The sequence below is a fragment of the Tympanuchus pallidicinctus genome, unplaced genomic scaffold (assembly GCF_026119805.1).
Source record: "Tympanuchus pallidicinctus isolate F22 unplaced genomic scaffold, pur_lepc_1.0 scaffold3, whole genome shotgun sequence".
Taxonomy (NCBI): Eukaryota; Metazoa; Chordata; class Aves; order Galliformes; family Phasianidae; genus Tympanuchus; species Tympanuchus pallidicinctus.
The window spans coordinates 4,023,226-4,043,517 of NW_026294747.1; the positions used below are offsets into that span (position 1 = coordinate 4,023,226).

Genomic DNA, 20,292 nt, shown 5'->3' on the forward strand with positions numbered 1-20,292 from the left:
CAGCTGACAGCAGGAAGGCCCGGTCCTTTCCCCCCACCTCGGCCTCAGCCACGCTCGCCCAGCGGCGCCTCGAGGCGCCCCGGGCCGGGCGCTGTCCGCGGTGCTGAAGAGAACGGAGAGGGTGGGACGAGGCGCTGACCGAGGTGCTGAAAGGCGCTGAGGTGCAGCTCGCCGCCGCCTTGGGGCGCGACCTGCGTACGTGGGCGGGCGACAGCAGAGCGGAGCGGAGCGGCGCTCCAAGAGCCCTCGACCGCTTCAGCTCCGGGGCGCTGGGAGGTTCGGGCGCGCTGCTCACTGCCTACCGGGGCTAATCGCACCCCTCCCCCTCCGTTCTACAGCCGGGGAAACCTCCGGCACCAAACCACGATTCCTCTGCAACGCTCCCGCGGGGGGCATTCCACCCCCTCCCAGCCGGCTATGGCACACTCCGAGCCCGCCACCGCTGAAGCTTACGGGGCCGAGAAGACTTTCTGACCGTGCCTCGCAGCTCCGCGCGGCCGGGAAAGCCGGGGGCTGCCTGCAGCGCTCAGCCTCCCTCTCGCTGCCGCACACAGGCGCGCTCCCTCGCCCTCTCCCCCCTCCTCCCCCCCCCTCAGGCTCTGCACGCCGTCTCTCCCCCTCTCAAACACGCGCGCACGCTTTCTCTCACTCTCCCTTTACTCGGAGCTGCACTGATAGCGATTTAATGACGGGAAAAAGTTAAGGGATTAAACCAATATGAACCATCGTTGCTCGTAGCAGTGCCCTATCCAGAGCAGAGCAGAATCCAGCGAGCATCACTGCAGGAATGGAGTCGGTAAAACAAAGGATTTTGACCCCTGGCAAGGAGGGATTGAAAAATTTTGCCGGAAAATCTCTTGGTCAACTCTACAGGTAAGACTAAAATATATTAGAAAACTCTAGTTCTTAGAAACAATTGAAAGCTTTTGTTAATCGTGAGCTGCTGGTCGAGGTGGAATAGGTGTGCTCTGGGGAGCTTAGTGGTGGAGAGGCTGGGAGCTGTTTATATATCACCGGTGTAATCTGGATACTGGAAACTATTGCTGAAGCTTCTCAATATGGCACCCTTCTAACTTCTCTATCTGATTCGTGGATGCTGCCAGTGAATATGTAGCCAAAGATTACCCCATCTTTCTCACACAAAAACAGAATCCCATCTAGAAACCATACTCAGCAGAGAGCTGCTCCCCTTGTCTTTGCTTTTTATTAATTCTGAAACGTGCTCACAAGACCTTTATCACTGCTTTCACCAATAATTGAATAATAGTAATAATTTAGTAATAATAATCTTTCTGAGATTTGATTAGTCTTAGCCCTTGTGTAATCCACCGTCAGAGGAAGATAAACAAGGATATGTATAAATAATTGATGTCCAAATGATTTTTTTTTTTTTTTTTAATTCTGAGGCTGAAACGTATGGAGGGATGTGTTTAATTATTTATCCGTCTGCACTGAGAAGCATCCACTTGTCTTATAAGTGATATACGACTGCAACTGATAAATTCACAGGCATGCCTGCATGTTCCTGTGTGTACAAATTTCCACCATCTTCATGATCTGTATAGACAAAAAACAGACACAAATCCACGCATATTTGAAAGGGTATGTACTAAAGTTGACACATCGTGCCCCATCCAAGCTAGTGACTTCAGTGACCTCTAGGACGTTTGAGTATAGCCTGTGAAATTCCAACGTATTTTGGATCTTTTAGTCTGCCAACACTTATCCCAGCGTTGTTTCGAATTGCAGATTAAAGCTAACTGCGGATTTATCTGTCTACTGTAGGTCATGTAGAAGTCTTTTTTTCCGTGCCTATGCGGCAGTATTGGGCACAAGCACAAGGTTCTTCCACAGCATGAATCACAACTTCTGCTGCCATTTTAAGGGAACTGTTACTGAAGTGATAAGACAAAAGTGAAATTTTCATTTTAGTGGAAAGAGTACAGCTTTGAAAAGCAAAAATGCAAAACTGAAGCCAACAGAGACGTAGTAAATATCCTGCATTTTATCATTATATCATCTTAAATTGTGAGGAAAAATAAAAAGGACTAATTGATAATCCGGAGTAACTGCTTCAAAATGTCCTTAAGGAAATAAACTTCCTATTTTTCCCCTAAGGGATTCCACAAAACATAAATGAAACAACGGTCTCTACTGCTTTTTGTATTATCATACAGCGAGTAATGGAGAAAGCATTTGTATTTTCCAGTAAAACTCGGTTTGAACTCTCCATTAATTAATAAATGATCCAGTTACCTCTTTCATTTTTTTTTCTGTTTTGTTTGGTTTGTTGTTTTTTTTTTTTTTCTCCAAGGCATAGGATTGACCTATTTTATTTCCGATTCTAGGAATTCAAATACTTTTCACCTCCCTTATATGTTAACGTCTTCCGGAAGATATTCCCGTTTAATGGGAAGACATTCGTGCATCTTTTTATTCGCACAAACGAATTTTTAACAAAAAAAACCGGGGGATTTTCTTGTATTCGCAATTTAAGACAATAAGAAAAGATGCAGTATTAAAGCACGGAAATAATTCTCCCGGCAAATAAAAATCGTTAGGATTTCAACCGAGTAACCACGGGATAAAGTCTCCCATTTGCTTCAAAGCACAGGCAACAATCTGAGCCTAATTCTGCTAATTGTTAGCGCCCTATTAGCCGGATGAGTTAACCTCAAAGAGCAGCTCCTCCGAAGAGAATGTCTGAGGTGAGAAGACACTCCTAAGGCGGGGGTTAGGGCAGTGGCAGGAGAGAGCCCAACGTCGGGAAATGGAGCACTCGCTCCTGGGTAAGAAGCTAGGATGAAAGCCGTTAATATTTCTGTCTTTTCAATATCTCTCTTGCTGCAAAAGAAGATTCAGAGATTCAGCATGGAGCATCAGCTTGATACATCCGATATCTTTTATTATCCACTCGGTATTTTTAAAGATTCACACCAAAGAAGAGATAGAATTTGCTAAGTAATCTTCTGCGGGGTTGGGATATTTTTTTTATTTTTTTATTTTTGGGGGCATGAGGGGTGGGTAGGGTTTGTTTTTTTTTTTTAAGGGGAGAGGGAGGGGCATGATTCGGTATTTTTTTCTGTTGATTCGACATAGCTTCAAATGGCCAGCACCCTCCAGATTCCTGCACATTGATTTCTCGGTTTGATAGGATTCCCGTGTAAAACCAAGGAAGTGCGAACGGTGAGATCGAGCTCAGAGCTGAGTTAGGAAAGAAACCTAACCCTAGCTGAGTAGATGCGATCTTTACAAAGGCTTCCCCAAAGTCGTCAGTTCTCTAAAGACAGTCATTTATTTATTTATTTCCCACTGCATGTGCCAGCCATTTTGCAAATGGAAAATAAGTAGCAATACCGCCGCCCCACCCTTTCTGGTACTCTTTCTATTGTTCCCAATCCAGAAGCAAAATGCACGCAGAGCTCGTTCCCCCTTGGTGTTTCTATACGGCAGAGGGAGAATAAAACCTTCTCCAGAACACCGTTCCAGTTTCCGTGCTCAACCTCTTGGGCTGCCCAACATGGCGCCTCCGCAGTGGCTACAGATGATGTCTTCTTAATGTGTCCTACATATTTAGAAGTCTTTAATGATAGATGAGCAATTCTCAGCTAAAGCTCCTCCCTGGGTTTCTGCAGCGGGCTGTTGCGGGGCGGAAGGGAGCTGGGCATGACTAATCGTGACTCCCACAGGTCACAGCTGAAGAACAAGTGAAGGTGAACGGAAAACAAGGAGTAAACATCCAAAGCAAGCCGAAGGGGCGGGGGGGGCTGTGAACTTAAGCCTTCAGCTACCCGAGGTGGCTGCGCATTCAGGCAGTGGGGAGGCAGGGCTTGACTTTCCCTTCTTGTGTCGGTCAGAGTCCTAGAGAAGAGGCAGAAGCCCGGGGACACCATCGAATTGACGGAAGATGGGAAGCCCATGGAAATGCCCGAGAAGAAAGCCCCGCTTTGCGACTGTACATGCTTCGGGCTGCCCCGGAGGTACATCATTGCCATCATGAGTGGACTGGGATTCTGCATTTCCTTCGGGATCCGATGTAACTTGGGAGTGGCCATCGTGGACATGGTCAATAACAGCACCATACACCGAGGAGGAAAAATTATTAAAGAGGTGGGAATCCTTCCCTCGTAACTCTCATGCCCTCTCGGTGCACTTCCCAGCTTCAGACCAGGCACCTCAGCGCAGGCAGCCGGGCACCGCTGCAAGGATGCTCCCGTGCCGCCCCTCGGCTCTGCCCGCCTCCCGCCGCCCTTGGTAGCCCGAAACCTTCGTTGGGGAAAGATAAATCATTTCTGCCAATTATTTCTATTTTTCAATTGTAGTTCCCAGCGCAAAGCCGTTTGGGGCTAAAACGAGCGGGCAGTTACGTTTTCCTTTTGCACATCACGTAGGAAAACGCAGCTATCTCGTGAAATAAATATAGGGAAAGGAACACACCGAATAAACCGACTGTAAAAGGGTGAAACGTAAACGGGGAGGTTATGCAGGAATGTTTGATAAAAGCAGGGTGAAAGAATTTGCATTGAAAAGGCTTTAAATGCCGTGTTAAATCTGCTTAGAGCGTAGCGGGCGAGAGGCTGCGTGACACCTAGACGAGGAACGGGACAGCGAGCCCACGGTCATCCCTGCCGGGGGGGTCTGCACGATTCTGCTGCTCTTCCATCCGCGGGGTGGACAGTGTGGGTGCGGTGGGGATCCAGTCGGAAGGGAAGGCTGGAGCTCCTTGTCCCGGGTGCCATCGCTGGCCTCGACCGGCACGGTGAAGGTTTTTACGGGAACTTTCTTTAATCTAGCACGATTACAGCTTTCCTCTACTCTTTCTTTCTTTCTCTCCCCGGTTCCTTGGCTCTGGAAGAAAGCGAAGTTTAACTGGGATCCTGAGACGGTTGGCATGATCCACGGCTCGTTTTTCTGGGGCTACATTATCACCCAGATCCCCGGAGGGTATATCTCGTCCAGACTGGCAGCCAACAGGTAACGACGACCTAAATCTCCTCAGTTTCATGCACGGGGGCGGACAAAGGGGCGGCTCCTGGCCCGGAGCTCAGCTCCGCTCTCCCCGCCCGGGGCGGCCCCGAAAAACCTCCGCCCGGCCGGGCTGTAGGAGTTCTAAAGAAGGAAAGTAGGAAACCAGGAGAAGTGGCTGTTTTCACCCTCCCTCCCAAACTGCTCGCTGGTTTCGGGAGGGATCTCGGCGTTTTTTTTTTTCTTTTCTCGTTATTTTCTCGTTCAAATTAGCTCGGGGAGGTTGTGGCAGCGCTGTTCTAAAGAGCCGCATTCAGAGGCAAGTTCAAAGATTCATTGTTTCCTCAAAGCCTGAGAGATCATTATTTTCTTCCCCGAAAGAATTTTTGTTTTTTTCTCTTGTGAAAAAAGAAAACCATCGGCAGGAATTTTCCATTAACGCAAACGAACGTAGAATGGTCGAAAACACGTTTCCATGAGACTTGCACAATGAAAAGAAAGTGCAGATGGTGCGGGGACTTAAGGACTGGTTTCTATGGTGTCTGGCCATTTTTCAAGCACCCAGGGTGCGATTCTACCTGTTAATTAGATCCGCTGAGTATTCAAGACACATGACGCTTTCACATCCATTCTTAATGCCCCAGGCTCATCGGTAGACGACACAGCAAAGGTCCTAGTGCCAGTCTTCAAAACCATAACAAACTAAGTGTAAATGGATACTAAAATCAGCAGTATATACCTTTATCTCTTCTCAGAAGTGTGCAACATCAAAGGTAGGCATAGGCTGATGGAGACACATTGCTTGGGAAGAAAGCTGGCCTGTATTTGTTTGAGAAAGAGGGGAGTATGGCAAAAATACTCTCTCCAAGGTGAATGCCTTTTAGACAGATATCTACATTACAGATCCTTTGTAACTGAGATAACCCTCCATTGATAAACAAACCCAGAATGCAATGTATGTATTGAAGTGGGACATGCATTGTCTGTGAGTTTACAGGTGCCATCTTTTTGTTAATAGCTCAGAAATCTAAAGAGGCTATTTCGAATAGCAATCAACAGCTGTTGAAGCTGTTCCTTCTTCGAGCTTTTTTTGGCATCTTTGCAGAGCCTAGATTCTCAGGATCAATGGAAGTCTTACCTGAGTTAAGACTGACGAATCTGACTCAGAGAAACAAAAGCCTGTCCTTGTTTGCCCTAGTAATGTCAGTAATTAGAATCAATACAGATTTAATGTGGCGCAGCTACAAAGATTTACAAGACAAAAACACGGAGTCCCAAAAAATCTCAGTAGTTTGTTTACACGTTCTACCTGACCTTGGGCAATCAAGCTTTCTTCCTCTTTATGGATATTCACACTTACATCAGTAAAGGTAGGCCAGTTCTAATTGCTAACCTGGACATACTTTAACCCAATTTTTCATAGATTCGTGATCTGTTATTAGCATCATGGAAAGCTTCTGAAACAGCAACGAGGGAAATGACCAGATAAACCACAGATTAAAGGAACTAGCTGCTAGTAATTACAAACGGTAAAATATAGGTGGTGTCTGTGACTTTTATTTAGCTTGCAGGTAAAAAATGGCTTAGAACAGAGACTTGGATTGTTAGATGTAGTGGCTGAAACAACAACACATCAAGGAGTCCAAACCCTACTACAGATTTTGATATCTGTAGATATTCAGCTTGAAATGAAGGGGATTGCTGTAGGGTCACATGACACTCAAAATAAGGTGCAAAGCTTGGTGTCTACACCTTTTGCAAGAAACTCCACATCAGAAGAAGTCAGGAAAGTACCATTAGAAGCTATATCACATCATAAGCTGTAAAGTTCTGTTGTTTTATATATTCTTCAGCCTCAGCCGATCCATTCAAACTATGCTGGATGACAGACAAGACATTTTTAAAATTATTTTAAGCATCACTGAATTTGTGAATCAACAGTTTCCTTCGCACTAAGGGCAAATTTGAATTTATATAGAAAACATAATGTCAGATGTCCTCCACATAAAAAATAAGTCTCTACGATAGCATCTCCAGATTGGAGACAAGATATGAGGAACAGTTCTTAGTTGAAGAAAAAAATCCAGATTTCTCAAGAGGGAGAGTAATTCATTCCCTGAGAGTGGAAAAAAATAATTATTGTATCAAAAGATGATAGTGTGAATGAAAAACTGATTCCCAAGTGTCAAGAGTCTCGAGGATGGAAACTGGGAAGAGGGTTAAGGTGTGTTTTGTGAGATTTATTGGTTAACAGGGAGTAGCAAAGCGCACAGGACTGAGTTTGTTCGACATTAGGATTCAGTCTAGCAACCAGTTATAGAGATTGGGTTGATAGAACATGAAAGTGTCACTAAGACATAACACATAGAAGAAATGGCCCTCCAGTGGTATCAAGTAAACCTTTCTACACACAGAGCAGTCATTTCAATCTGGGCTGAAACCTTTTGTTTTGATTCCACCCTTATTTTAAAATGCCTCCTGCCAATCAAGAATTAGCAACACGGAGCTCTGAACTCTCTAATATATTTTCTTTTCAATGGAGCCTGTAAATGGGTAGCATTTAACTTAGATTCTTTGCTAACTAGAACTCAAGGCTCCTGTTGCACAGACATTCTGTTCTGCTTTGAACCATAGCTCTTACCATGCATAGGCCCTCAGTACTTCTGACACATCACATATAGCAATTTACAGACATACAGTGATTTACAGATTTTTAAGTAGTAAATGGAGTTTCTCAGAAATTTGCTGTAGATAGCTTTGGTCTCAATTAGCATTCTTCACTGACAATTTTGTTATAGTCTTTTATATAGTTTGCTATAGTAAAGCATTTAGGAAAATGCTTTATTTTAGGTATACATTATAGAAGGTTTATGCTGCTGTAGAACCAATGTGATCAAATAAAACCACCTTGTAAAATTCCAGAGAGCACAGAGAAATACTTCTCCTGAGCACTTACTTTGCCAGTGGTCAGTGGCACTTAAAATCAGGGAATCAAAGTTGGAAAAGACCTCCAAGATCATCCAGATAAGCTGTACAGCAGCTACCAAAACTTCCTCACTAAATCACATCCATTAGCACAACATCTAAATGTTTTTTGAACACTTCTGCAGATGGTGACTCAAACACCTCTCTGGGCAGCCCATTCCAGTTCCTGACCACTCTTTTGGAGAAGAAATTTTTCCTCATATCTAACCTGAATCTCCCCTGGCACAACTTGAGGCCATTCCTTCTAGTTCTATCACTAATTACATGAAAGAAGAGACTAAACAAACCCAGGTCAGTGAACCTGTCAACCTTTGCTTACTTCCATAGAAAGAAGGAACATTCAGCACATTCCAAAAGACATGGACTTGGGCTTCAGGTGCGCCCTCATTTGCAATAAGTGAAGCTTTAAACTTGTGACTCTTCAGTCACGTGTAGAAATAGAGGATTCCCTTTTGCTGCAAGGCTGGAGAACTCTTCTTGCAGAGGAGGACTGGAACAAAATTAATGTACAAACAGCCACAGTAGGCTGAAGGAACAAAGGAAGTGCAATGTGGAGGTCTGTTTGTAGGGTGTATTTCAGCAATATCTTTTCTCTAGGTCAATCAGCAATGAATCTTGCCATCAAGGAAGCATTACATAATGATAGCAGAGTACTGAGATATGCTCTGAGCTCTGTCACAAAGCATCCAGCACAGTTTGTATTTAATTGAGGTTGTTTTTCACAGACTAATTTATGTACAGCCTTATTCTATAATTCTCTTCTACCCATATTGCTCTGCAATGAGAGTAGAATTGTTTTTGTAGAGATGTTTATGTAAATATATTCATCAAGAACAAAACCAGCAATGATTCAGGGCTTCTGAGACTGTAGGGTCAAAAACAGATGAACAACTCCAAAGTAAGATAAATGCTTGTTGATTACAATGCATTCTGATTAGTAATATCAAAGTTTTCTCTCAAAAGAATGAATAAAAAGTGATAATATTTTTTGAGATTATTGGGGATTCGGTGCTGTGTTTTTCACTAAAGTCACAGTGAATTTTCAATTGTTCGAGTGGAGTTTCCGTGAGAAGAACCTGAGATATTTTTACTTTGTTTATAGGTATTTTTCCCTGAAAAAGTGCAAGGAAACATGTAAACTCAACTCTTATGCACTAATACAATGTATCCAAGCCAGGTAATTAGCAGAGCTGTTACTCATAGTGCCAGTTAATGCCATTTAAGAGCACAAGTCCGATTTTAATGCTTTTAAACTACAGGTTTGCATGTGAGCATGAGAATGGCTCTCTCCAGGGGGGCTATCATCATGCAATTACTATGTCATGAATAGAAACCATGAAACCCTCAATCTTCTAAACACACTAAGTCTTAATTTCTACCGAAGTCATTAAAATAACTTTGGCTGGGGTTAATCAGACTTTGCCTCCTCTTAACAAATTTTAAAAAAGGAATAATTCTCAGTAGCTGAAGACCTCTTATTACGAGGAAGAAAAAAGAATCAGTGCTTTGGTAGTCTTCAAATTTCATTTGCATATTTGATTTAAATGGAACATGATGGCCAAGATGTTTAAATGCTTTAAAACAATTCCAGGGATGTTCTGTCTCCAAGAATATTCTTTTCTCTGCCTGTATATTGTATAAGACACCAGGTTACCAGGATATTTGCCCAAGTCAAATGCAGTGTGATGGAGCCCCTTCTTGTGTTTTTCACAACCAAGTGAATGCCTGCAGTTAGGCTAGTCATACTCTACCAGTGTGACTAATATGAAGAGATTAATGTGCAAGTAACGTCCAAGGACATATCTACTGCTATCATAATGCTATGCAGTCCTTAAACAACACCTACTGCTACATTCACATTTCATCAGCCATTTCAGGAACACTGATAAGCTCATTAGTAAAAAAAAATGGATCAGGAAACTGGTGATATATTAAGGATCACTTGGTAAAGATTTTGTTCAAAATAATACATGTCCATAATACACAAAATAATACACTCCACCAGGGAGTGAGAAAGCTCTGGAAAGCTGTCATGCTGAGTGAGATTTTAAGCTATTCTATGTGATCCTCTTGTAAGGAAGTCAGTGTAATCCTATGTGTTTTTCTGTCTTTGGAATGGTCAGTGTATTTAGGTCAATGGAAATTACTGTGGATTGTTGCAAGTAATTTGGGTAAGAGTATTAATACGAGTTTTTTTAAAAAATCATAAATGGGTCACAGGAGAGTCACAGAAGTAGTTATAAAATAGAATATTGTGTCATAAAGTGAAATAATAGCAGGAACTATATATTCAGTGTGTCAGTATATAAAAAACAATAGTTGGAAATAATTTGATTATAAAACATGCAAATAGCTCCACTAAAAAAAAAAACAAAACATTGAATGTAAATGTGTGTTTTAGACAGATGTAAAGATTGAAAGATATAACAAGAATCAGTAAGAAGCAGCCAGATAAATGGGGGTATAAAGAGCAACGTTGAAAGTAACCAGTCATATTTTCTGATATATCCTTTAAAAACAATTTGAAGACATACTGAAAATCTGTAATTAAACCATTGTCCTCACAAAAGCCTTATTATGTTGTGGCAATATTTCCTCACTGATTTACAAAGTAACAGGTTAAACACATACTTACTGCTATTCAGGAATGATTCCCTGAAGTTAATGGCTCATTGTTAGATTATACATGCTCAGGAATTCATTCCCAGGTGTGCAGTTACATATTTAGAATATAAACACATTTGACTTTAGATGCCAAATAGTGTTTCAAAAAGAGATTTGTAATAATCACAGACTTTTTGGTAAAGCAATGCTGGCTGACTATTTTAACTTGTATATACTTGATCATGAGAACTCTGTTACACAAAGACCTAATGAAAGCAGAATAGAATGACAGTTAGTTAAAGAAATATATAACGAATTGCCTTATAATTCCATGATAATGACTTGTATTTCCCATTATCTGTTACACCACAAATCCTGGCACTATCCACATTAAGGATAATTCTCTAATGTAATTTCTCTACAACTCAATTATCTCTCATCTCTGTTGAACTCTTCATCATTGTCACATTCCAACCTGAATGAAAATACATAAAAATCAAACTCTCCCTTCAAATTCTTGTTTTCCAAGTGCCATTCATCTTGTTATCAAGGGCTAAAACCTCATACCCAGCATGTAATCCAGTAGGATTATTTTCATGAATAGACTGAGTGATATTTCAGACAACTGTACATCAGAGCATTTCATCTCAGACCCAAACATTTTCATTGTCATTAACGTGTCACTGAAATCATAATATCTTTCTCCTTAACTTAGTCTTAACGACAACAAAACAAAACATATAAACTGAAATAGCAAGCAACCACACATCTTTACATTCTGCCATACATAGATATAATATGCTGCAGTTTTTTCGGTGCATAACCACAGAATGGTGAGACTGGAGCCAAATTCCGAACTTCTGAAGACATGAGATGATTCAGTTCAAAATCATGCAGATCTAACTGTGCTACAGTCCCAGACACTGGCGTTGGGTTTGTCTGTTTCCAGACAGAGCAGCCTATTCTGAACAAAAAAAGAAAAAAATCCAAAAAAACCCATACTAAAAATCCCAAATGAGATGATTTTGTTGCCCTACTGCATTGCAGAGTCTTTTAAGCACCAGTTACTGCAAGCAGGGGACTGGAGAGCCATCTCTGGGTGGCTGGTACTGCTGTTCCCTCTGCCATATGGCTCAGGGTCTTTCCATTTTTCTGTCATGAATGATGGAGCTGTTTTCACAATGTAATGATGCAGCAAGGGATTTGGATGGGGTTTTTGGTTGATAAAAGGGGGGCTCAGATGTGTGACAAAAATTAATAATGTACCCAAGCCCTTATTATACTAGATTAGATGACGGGAGGTCGGCTTTTACATATTAATGTTTCATGAAAGGCTTGTAATAGGATTTAGTATGAAAGGCACACAGACACATCCCCCTCCTCCCTTCTACACGTGTATGAATGAAAGTAACTTGTTTTTATCATGTTTTTAAAAAGATAGATAGAGCTGCTGTACTATGGCTTCTGGCCACAGATTGTTGCTGGATAGATTGGTTTTAAGCAATTCTCTCCATGTTCTCTCTCAATTCTCTCCGTTCAGCCAAAGACTGGCACTTGGGAATAAGCATTCCCCCCTAATGTTAAAGGTAGCTTATTCTGCCTGTTTGCTAGGCAGCTGAGTTCATTGACCACTCCAATATTCATGGCATAATCCCAGATTCATTAGCCCTATGTCATTTTATGCAAACGAAGGACCTGATTCAGAAAAAAAACACTACATTCTGTCTATCATTCATAGAGCCATGAACTGTCATGGTGGACATTTAAGGTGAATATGTCCACAGTAGAAAGGTTAAGAAAGTAAGCAGAAATGAGTCAGTGCTAGACATAAGCCAAAATGATGATATAACATTGCAGAACGTCTGCCCATATGGGGTTCATTTTCACTTAATTCATATCAAATAAGCAAACTGAAGTAGAAAATATCCCAAGGAGGGTTATCAGCATGAACAATGAAGTGAAAAGATAAGTAGAGTAAGAGAAATATTATCAGGATTACTTATGTTATTTAGTTTACAGAGGGAATGAGCAAGTGACATGGCAGGTACGCACTGAATACACATAAGTAATGTAAATATTCCAAATTGAGTACTCACAGTCTGCAGTCTAGAAGGTAACCACTGAAGCTGGAACAGCTGGAAAAATACAAACAATTGTCACAATATAATATGGATAAAAACAATTTTTTCAGAAGTTAGTACAAGCACTCTTTACATTGACATAAGGTAGAAGTAAGCAAATCATCATTAACAGTGTTAGAAATTTGCTTGGAAGCTCTGTATTTATCATTAGCATTATAGGCTAAACAATTATTTTCTCTTTTTTTTTTTTGCTGAGAAAAACATGTGTTACTCTAAGTGGACTACTACAAGTCCACAAGAGGCAGATTTTTTTGAATTATTTGGATATAGAATAGAAGATATCATCCAGATATGTCAGTATTGCCAATTAACTTCTCTTCCAGCTCTATCCAAGGTCTTCATTCTCCAGAATCCCTGCTGAATGTATGATTCCTCATAACCTTTCAGAGGGGAAAATCTAGCCCTCTCTTACACAGCATAGATTATGCCAGGCACTTTTCCCAACAAGTATCCACAATCACTTCTACCTGCTTTGTTATTTCAGCCCAATACAGTATCAACACTGGATTTCATGCTACAAAATGCAATTGAGGCTGTTGCATAGAAATATTAATGTCGCTGTCATTTTGCTCTGAAAGAATCCACATTTAACCCAAGCAGTGAGGATACTGTCATCTATAACACTTAGTCTTTATATCAGAAAACACTCCACCAGGCAGTGCAAATATAGCCTCTGAGTTTATACATTGCCAGATCCATAAAATATTTTGAAGTATGAACATGAATGATTTATTTTATAACTGCATTATATATCTCTAAATTGAGAGATAGTTATGAATCACAGTCCAAGGCCTGGAACTCAGTAAGATAATTTGAATGAGACGGCCTAGGTTTGAAACATGATCTAGCAAATTACATATTTAAAGAGCAAGCCAACCCAAAGCTAATGAGCTAGAAGGAATGTGTCTGAGTTTTATCTTGACATATATGGGTATAATGAGCTGTAAAACAAAACTACAGTTTGAGAGATTTCCCAGCTGAATTCAAACAGGAGAGAAAGAGGGCTAATTGGGTGATCAAATGAATGAAGAAAAGGAAGATGGGATGGAGATGGCCCAGCTTGCTTAGTGATGCAAAAGAAAGAAGATAGGACTGCTATTGGGTTAGACAGCAGATATGAGAACTGCTAAAATAAGACAACATGAGTGCAAGATATCTATCAGATGTAGGAAGTAACAAGCTGGAAATGCTTCCAAAATAAGTAGGGCACATGCTAATTACTTCTGAGTTGGAACTTCATCTGCTTATGAAAGGATGATGTAATCCACTTGCTGGGAAGAGCATTGATCAGAATTTAATGGCCCAGGAGGGTTTACATCCAGCATCAATTACCAAGATGCTGTCATCATGTGCCAAAGTCTTAAAAAAAAAAAATACAAAAAACAAAAAAACATTCTGTATCAAATATATCTCTGAAGAACAAATGGATCTTCGTAAGAAGTTTCTGGGGACTTTGTTTGACTTCTATGTGCCAGTGGTAATAATGGAACTCAGTGAAGGCAGAAGGTCAAAAAGGGACTTTATATTCCTGACAGACATTGGCTTAATCTATACACGGCATTTCTCTCTGGCACTTGGCTCAGTCAGGCCTTGCAAGGTTTATTCTACTAAAAGACTTGGCAATACTTTGGAATTCGCTCATCTTCAAAACATGCATATCAAGCTATAGCAAATTTGAGTCCTCAAAATGCCCTATATCAAAGTCTTAGAAGACCCCCATCACACTTAATATAGTTGGACAGACACCTTGTAAGAAGGGAATGTTAAGTAGCAGCCAACAATCTGAAATATACAGTGACTGAACATACAGATAACTCAAAGAAAAAAATGAAGATAAAGATAAATTATCACTGCTAGCAAGGTCTGCAGAAGAAATGATCCTGATAAATCTTCGCATGCTTACAGACATTCCAGCCAGCTCTTACAATTTTTGCTTAAACATCTCACTAATAAAAACATTTAAAAAGTTTTAATCTAATATCCAGCCTTGTAGCTCCCCACAGACAAGAAATTATTTGAATTGTTAAAAAAAAAAAAAAAGAAAGAAAAAAATAGCATAATCAACTCTACGTTTTGTTGCTGGCCCTTTGTAGGAGGTTTGTCAAAAGATGACAGTCCGTGAAGTCAGAGCAGAAGATAAATTTTAGCAATCTTGAGCTGATAGAATAGTCTAAAAAACTTAATTTATGTGAAACAGCTGCAGCTGCCAGAGCTGCTCCTGCTCTGGACTTCTCCCAGACAAGCACACGTCCTTAGATGTTCTTTCTTGACAATTAAGACCTAGATTCTTTTTATATATGTTTGATAAAATAAGTTTTCTTTCATCAACATAATACATTATTTTCTGTAAGGAAGGAAATGGCAATAATATTTTTAGGCTACACTGGAAAAGCTTTTCAAGACATGTTCATGTTTTCACTCCTCTTTAGTTTACATCCTCGCTAAACAGAGGGATCTCATCTAAGACCAGGAAAAACATTCTGTGTTTGTTACTGGCCAAATATTGGATTTTGTACGAAGAATTGCCTATATGAAAGACTTGTGCTCAGTTACTACTGGCTTAGCTGTCGTAGGACTGTGGGAAAAAATGGGAAAGCATTCACACCAATGAAGAGTCATTAAATACTGGTGATCATACTAACTCATCCATGATGATGACAAAAAAGCCATGCAAAGAAATATTCTCAAGGTGCTAAAATCAATTAATTGAACCACTAAAAAAGTTCAGACAGCATTAAAAGAGAAGATGATAATTTGTATAAAATGTTCAATACCAATAATTCACCAAATTAAAATCAAGTCCTTATAACGTGATCAGTATTACTGTAAAATCGTGAAGTAGACAGGTCGTGTGTCACAAAAAGGAATATGGGCTTTATTTTCCATAGGTTCCTCTTTTCAATCAGAACAACGGATTTAATTTACCGCAGCAGTATGGAATGTTGCACTTCTTCAAGATTCCCTAAGAAATCATGACAACAACAACAACAAACTTTCTTACTCTACAGAGAGGCTTTAGGTGAAATGATGATCATTGACTTTTTGGAGGTGAAAAATACTCAGTTACTGTTCTTGATGGTTGTTCCAGTAAAGTCACTGAAAACTTGTTTAGTTTATAACGAAATCTGATGTGATACCTTCTATGCACTCATAGCTCCCAATTTTATTCCATCCAAGCATACATCATCTTGTTTTGTAGTCTTAGGTGACCAGCATTTACTATTCCTTAATTATTTGGGATTTTAATGACGTGACATTCATAACTCGTTCATAATGCATATATTTAAGTGTCTTAAAGCACTTTCTTCTTGAAATAAATAGCTAAATTTACTATTTTGAACATATACAGCTATCTGTTTTTCCTTTTTTAAAGAATGGACATTAGTTAAAGTACTCCATATGCTTTAGATTTGACATATTATTTTGTCTAACAGTTTATTTTTAATGAAAGTAGACCACAATTATTTGAGAATAAGGAGACATAATGTTAAATCTTCAGTGACATTAAAGAATGACATCAATGAAATGCACTAGATTCTGACAGCTGGGGAATTGAGTCCTACTATGCACATGGGAAAAGAGTTCTAGGTTTATGGAGTCATTGGAGCAATTTTCACTCCCAGTCCTTTGGGTAAAAGGATGCTTCCAACCAGGAGTCCTTAATTTCAGATATCATATGCGTAACCCAATATGTCACCCATCTGGTGTTCAGCATTTGGCAAGCATCTGTATTCCCACTGTTCTCAGTTCAGTTTATAAGCTGACACTTCTTTCAACCAAGTAACCAAATCTATAATGCGCTTCCATGCAGAATGCTCATGTAATATGGATTGCATGAAAAAAGCAGATGTGAATAGTGAGACTTCATAGAGATTAGAAATCCAGAGGTGAAAATAAGTGCATTTCTTTCTCTTTAGTTTTTCCCCAAAGAGGAAAATGAGCCAACTGGCTTGAAAATCAAAAAGATTAATTCTTCCCACAACTTCATTCCATTCTAAGTATTTCTCCTGACTTGTCAGAGTCATTTCCTTCCTCTGTTCCCATCCTGAATGTCTCTTAGTCAAATATGATTTTGCTGTTATTCCTACTTGTATTACAGAAGGACCAAGTCCCAGCTCACAACCTCTGTATAATGCTTTTGTCAGTAAAACACTGAGGTTCAATGTTAGATCCTGTCTTTTGGGACTGAATCTACTGAGTCTAGAAATGGAAATAGATAAGCAAAGCATAATTCTTTCTTTCAAGGATTCTAGTCACTTTTGTGGGCTAGGATTTACATTTTTACCTCCTCCCTGACATACTACTACCATGTTTATTAATTTGTCCTTTGTGTATGGATAAATTCTTCTATCTATTTAAACCACTTGCTGTTTTGGGGTCAGAAAGAAATTTTCCCTCCTATCCAGGGGCTGTTGAAGGGATATCACAACAGTTTAGTTCCCTCCTAATGCCAAGGCAGAGAATAATGGCATTGTCATTGGCCTGCTCCATCTCTGTGGCTTGCTGCAGTTTTTCCCAGATTTGACCTTAAATCTACTAAAGCTCTTAATTTATACCCTGGAATTTAGATATGTTTTGTGTTTTTTAGAGCAAACACCGCATGAAACAAATGCTTATGGACACCTCTGAACGAAAATTCAACAGCACAGCTACTTGCAATTCCTCAGCTGGTCTCAGTACAATACAGCAGGATTTGGCTTCCTCTTTAAGAAATGTTGGCATATTTGAACCTGACATATAAAGGCTTCATCACAAGTCCATGTTGCTGCAGAAGCCATGGCCAAAGGAATGTGCGGGAAGGCATGGTAGTTTAAGACTGTATCCATTGAGACTCATGTTGATCTGTTCAAGATGATACCAGAATATTAAGAGGACAGACACATACACATATAAAAAGAACAGTGCAGTGTTGGATAGGAAGGAATATTTGTTCCTTTGCATGCTGGTCTCATTTAAAAGAGAATCATGTTTGTTCAAAAATAAACGTAATCATTTTCAATTGCAGTAAGTACAATTATGAACACTACGGGTCTGTTTGTTATGGAAACACAGGGATCCTACAGAAAAACATGGCTTAACATATACATAATCTGTCTGACTTTTTTCATCAGATTTGCAGATGAATGAGTAGTTAGGATGAGGAGAAAATGTAAACAAGTCATAAAATCAGTAGCTTAATAAAGGCAACAAAATGGTAAGAACTGAAATAATGCAATTCAGGGGCTTGGTGTGTGGGAGAGTAAAATTCCTTAGAAATGCATTCTTATTTGCCAGAAATCATTATAAATATAGTTAGCTGAGATATTTAAAACAATAAACAGGAAATCTGTATCAAAAAAAGCAGAAGCATATCACAATACTTCATTAGGAAAAAAGATTCAGTTATAATGGGGGAGGGGGAAGAATAAAAGTAAGAAGGCAAAAAAAACTAATGTTATTTATGAGTGTGCACTGAGAAATGCAAAGAAATGCAAACCAAATGAAAGATGCATCTGCCATTGACTGGGAGTTACAGAGGAAATGGGCTCTCTACAGCAGACGCACTAAAATTGTAGTTGCTAATTTTTTTCTCGAATGCAAATTAGAGAGACATTTCTGACAAGAATCATGAATTTAACTCTTATTTATGCTAACCTCAATTCCATAGCTATTTGGAAGAAAAATTGCAGATCTGTTTTTGAGAAAAATTTTGATAAAGCATGGCTCTGAGAGAGAGCTGACGCTCAAGAAACATTGTTGAGTTCTACTATTTTCTGATCCTCAGTGTAACTGAATGTTCACTAGTACTTATGTGTTAAATACAGGCAAGATCTTTTGTTTGGAAGACATATGAGTCAGATCATTCTCTGAATTGCATTTTACTTTATTTTCTGGAAGGAACAGATTCAAGGAAACAGCTACTTTTTAGTGAACATGAGAACAAAGAAATTCTAGGAAACACGGCTTTAAACTGTGGCAAACAGAAGCAGATTCCAGATACAGAAGTGAAAAACTATACTAAATTTCCTTGAATAAACAGTTACATAACAATTTCGAAGATCTCATCCTTATAAAGAGAACAATTCACGTTCCATATTAACATGATTTTGCTAGGAACAGTGACTTTAAAAGGGTTGTGCTGATTAATACTAGCTCTAGCAAGGCTACACACTGACACAAAGCTACAAAAGAACAACTAACAGACAAAAATTAAGAATAATGACCAAAGTCAGGCCAAACCTGCTGACACAAACACATACACCCGTCAGGCCCAGCAAATGCACTGCTCATGCTGCCAGATGAAGGCAGGAGGAAGCTGCACACAGAGCTAAGTCGTGTCTGCCATCAGATACAGAGTGCAGGGAACACAGTGAGATCAGGTTTGAAGCTGTTTAATGAAGCTTCCTTTAAGTGCCAAGCAGTGTTTCTCTGTATGGCTGCCATTTCTTACTTGTCAAACTTTTATACATGGAATATATTCAGCTTGCTATTTAAGTGTTTGCATCAGGCTGTAGTTTTAAACAGATGAGGGCTCTGTCAAATCAGTTCCACATCAGATACCACAATGTTAACACATACTCAGGATTTTTCTTAGCACTACATGACTTTGTACAAAGAAAATGGACAGTTTAAAGTGGATTTTTTTTTAAATGATAGTTCATTTCATGCTTGTACTTCTTAATGTACTTTAAACAACAGAATTGCTGGGAAGCTGTCAAAGTCAAAATCTATGAGTAAGTGGCCCCTAGAAAAAAACAACAGAAAGGATAATTCATTCCCCATGGAAAATGCTCCTGTGTTTAAGAACATTACATCTCTGTTCGAAATTCTTCCTGCTGCTTTGGCATTTATAAGAGGGGATTCTACTTTAGAAGTAGTGAACACGTGCTGCCACTTTCTTATGATTAAAGCACCTAAGAGAGTTTCTCTAATGCCCAGCTACCTGTTTTAACAAAACATTTGGAGTTCTAATTTCTCCAGATATTAGAGAATCGAATTAGGTTTGGTTGAAAGAAAAGTAAAAATTAGGGAAGAGTGGAGCAGTACAAAGAGTAAGATACAGGTGTGATTACACAAGACGTATTTACTCAAGACACTAGGCAAAATAGATATCTGCATGTCTGTGCTTGGTCTGAGTGCTATCACACAGACTATAAGACTAAATGAAAGTAGATGCTTATCCTGCCCAGCAGTTAGCATATTCCCTATGTAAATTTCATACATTTAAACTTATTTGTGTTGGTATGTGAACATCTGTGAAATAAGTCTTTTTTAAGTCAACATTACAGAAGTTACTTCATTTACTTTTTTTTTTCTCCCACCCTTGCAGAGTATTTGGTGCTGCCATACTGCTGACATCCTCCCTCAACATGTTGATACCATCTGCAGCCAGGGTGCATTACGGGTGTGTCATCTTTGTCAGGATCCTGCAGGGCCTTGTAGAGGTATGGAAAAATAAAATTAACGGCAAATGATTATTAGCATTTAAACAGCAATCATCTCATTTGATGAGGAAAAAAGTTTCCAATTTACTCCTGATTTTTTAGTACAGTGTTATAATTTTTACAATTACAGCTATTTGATTTTCCTATACCTATAAAATTACAAAAGCTTCCCC

The 20,292-nt window shown here is 39.6% G+C and overlaps 1 protein-coding gene across 1 annotated transcript in view; it reads left to right on the forward strand.

The window, feature by feature from the left end:
* The first annotated feature begins 312 nt into the window (after positions 1-312).
* The window catches only part of SLC17A6 (solute carrier family 17 member 6), a 33,273-nt gene continuing 13,293 nt past the window's right edge, over positions 313-20,292 (forward strand). Inside the window, exons 1-4 of the mRNA XM_052694363.1 lie at positions 313-873; positions 3,858-4,110; positions 4,856-4,974; positions 20,005-20,119. Of these exons, the coding sequence (XP_052550323.1) occupies positions 788-873; positions 3,858-4,110; positions 4,856-4,974; positions 20,005-20,119 (573 nt within the window). The 5' untranslated portion in view covers positions 313-787. The remainder of the gene's footprint in view (positions 874-3,857; positions 4,111-4,855; positions 4,975-20,004; positions 20,120-20,292) is intronic.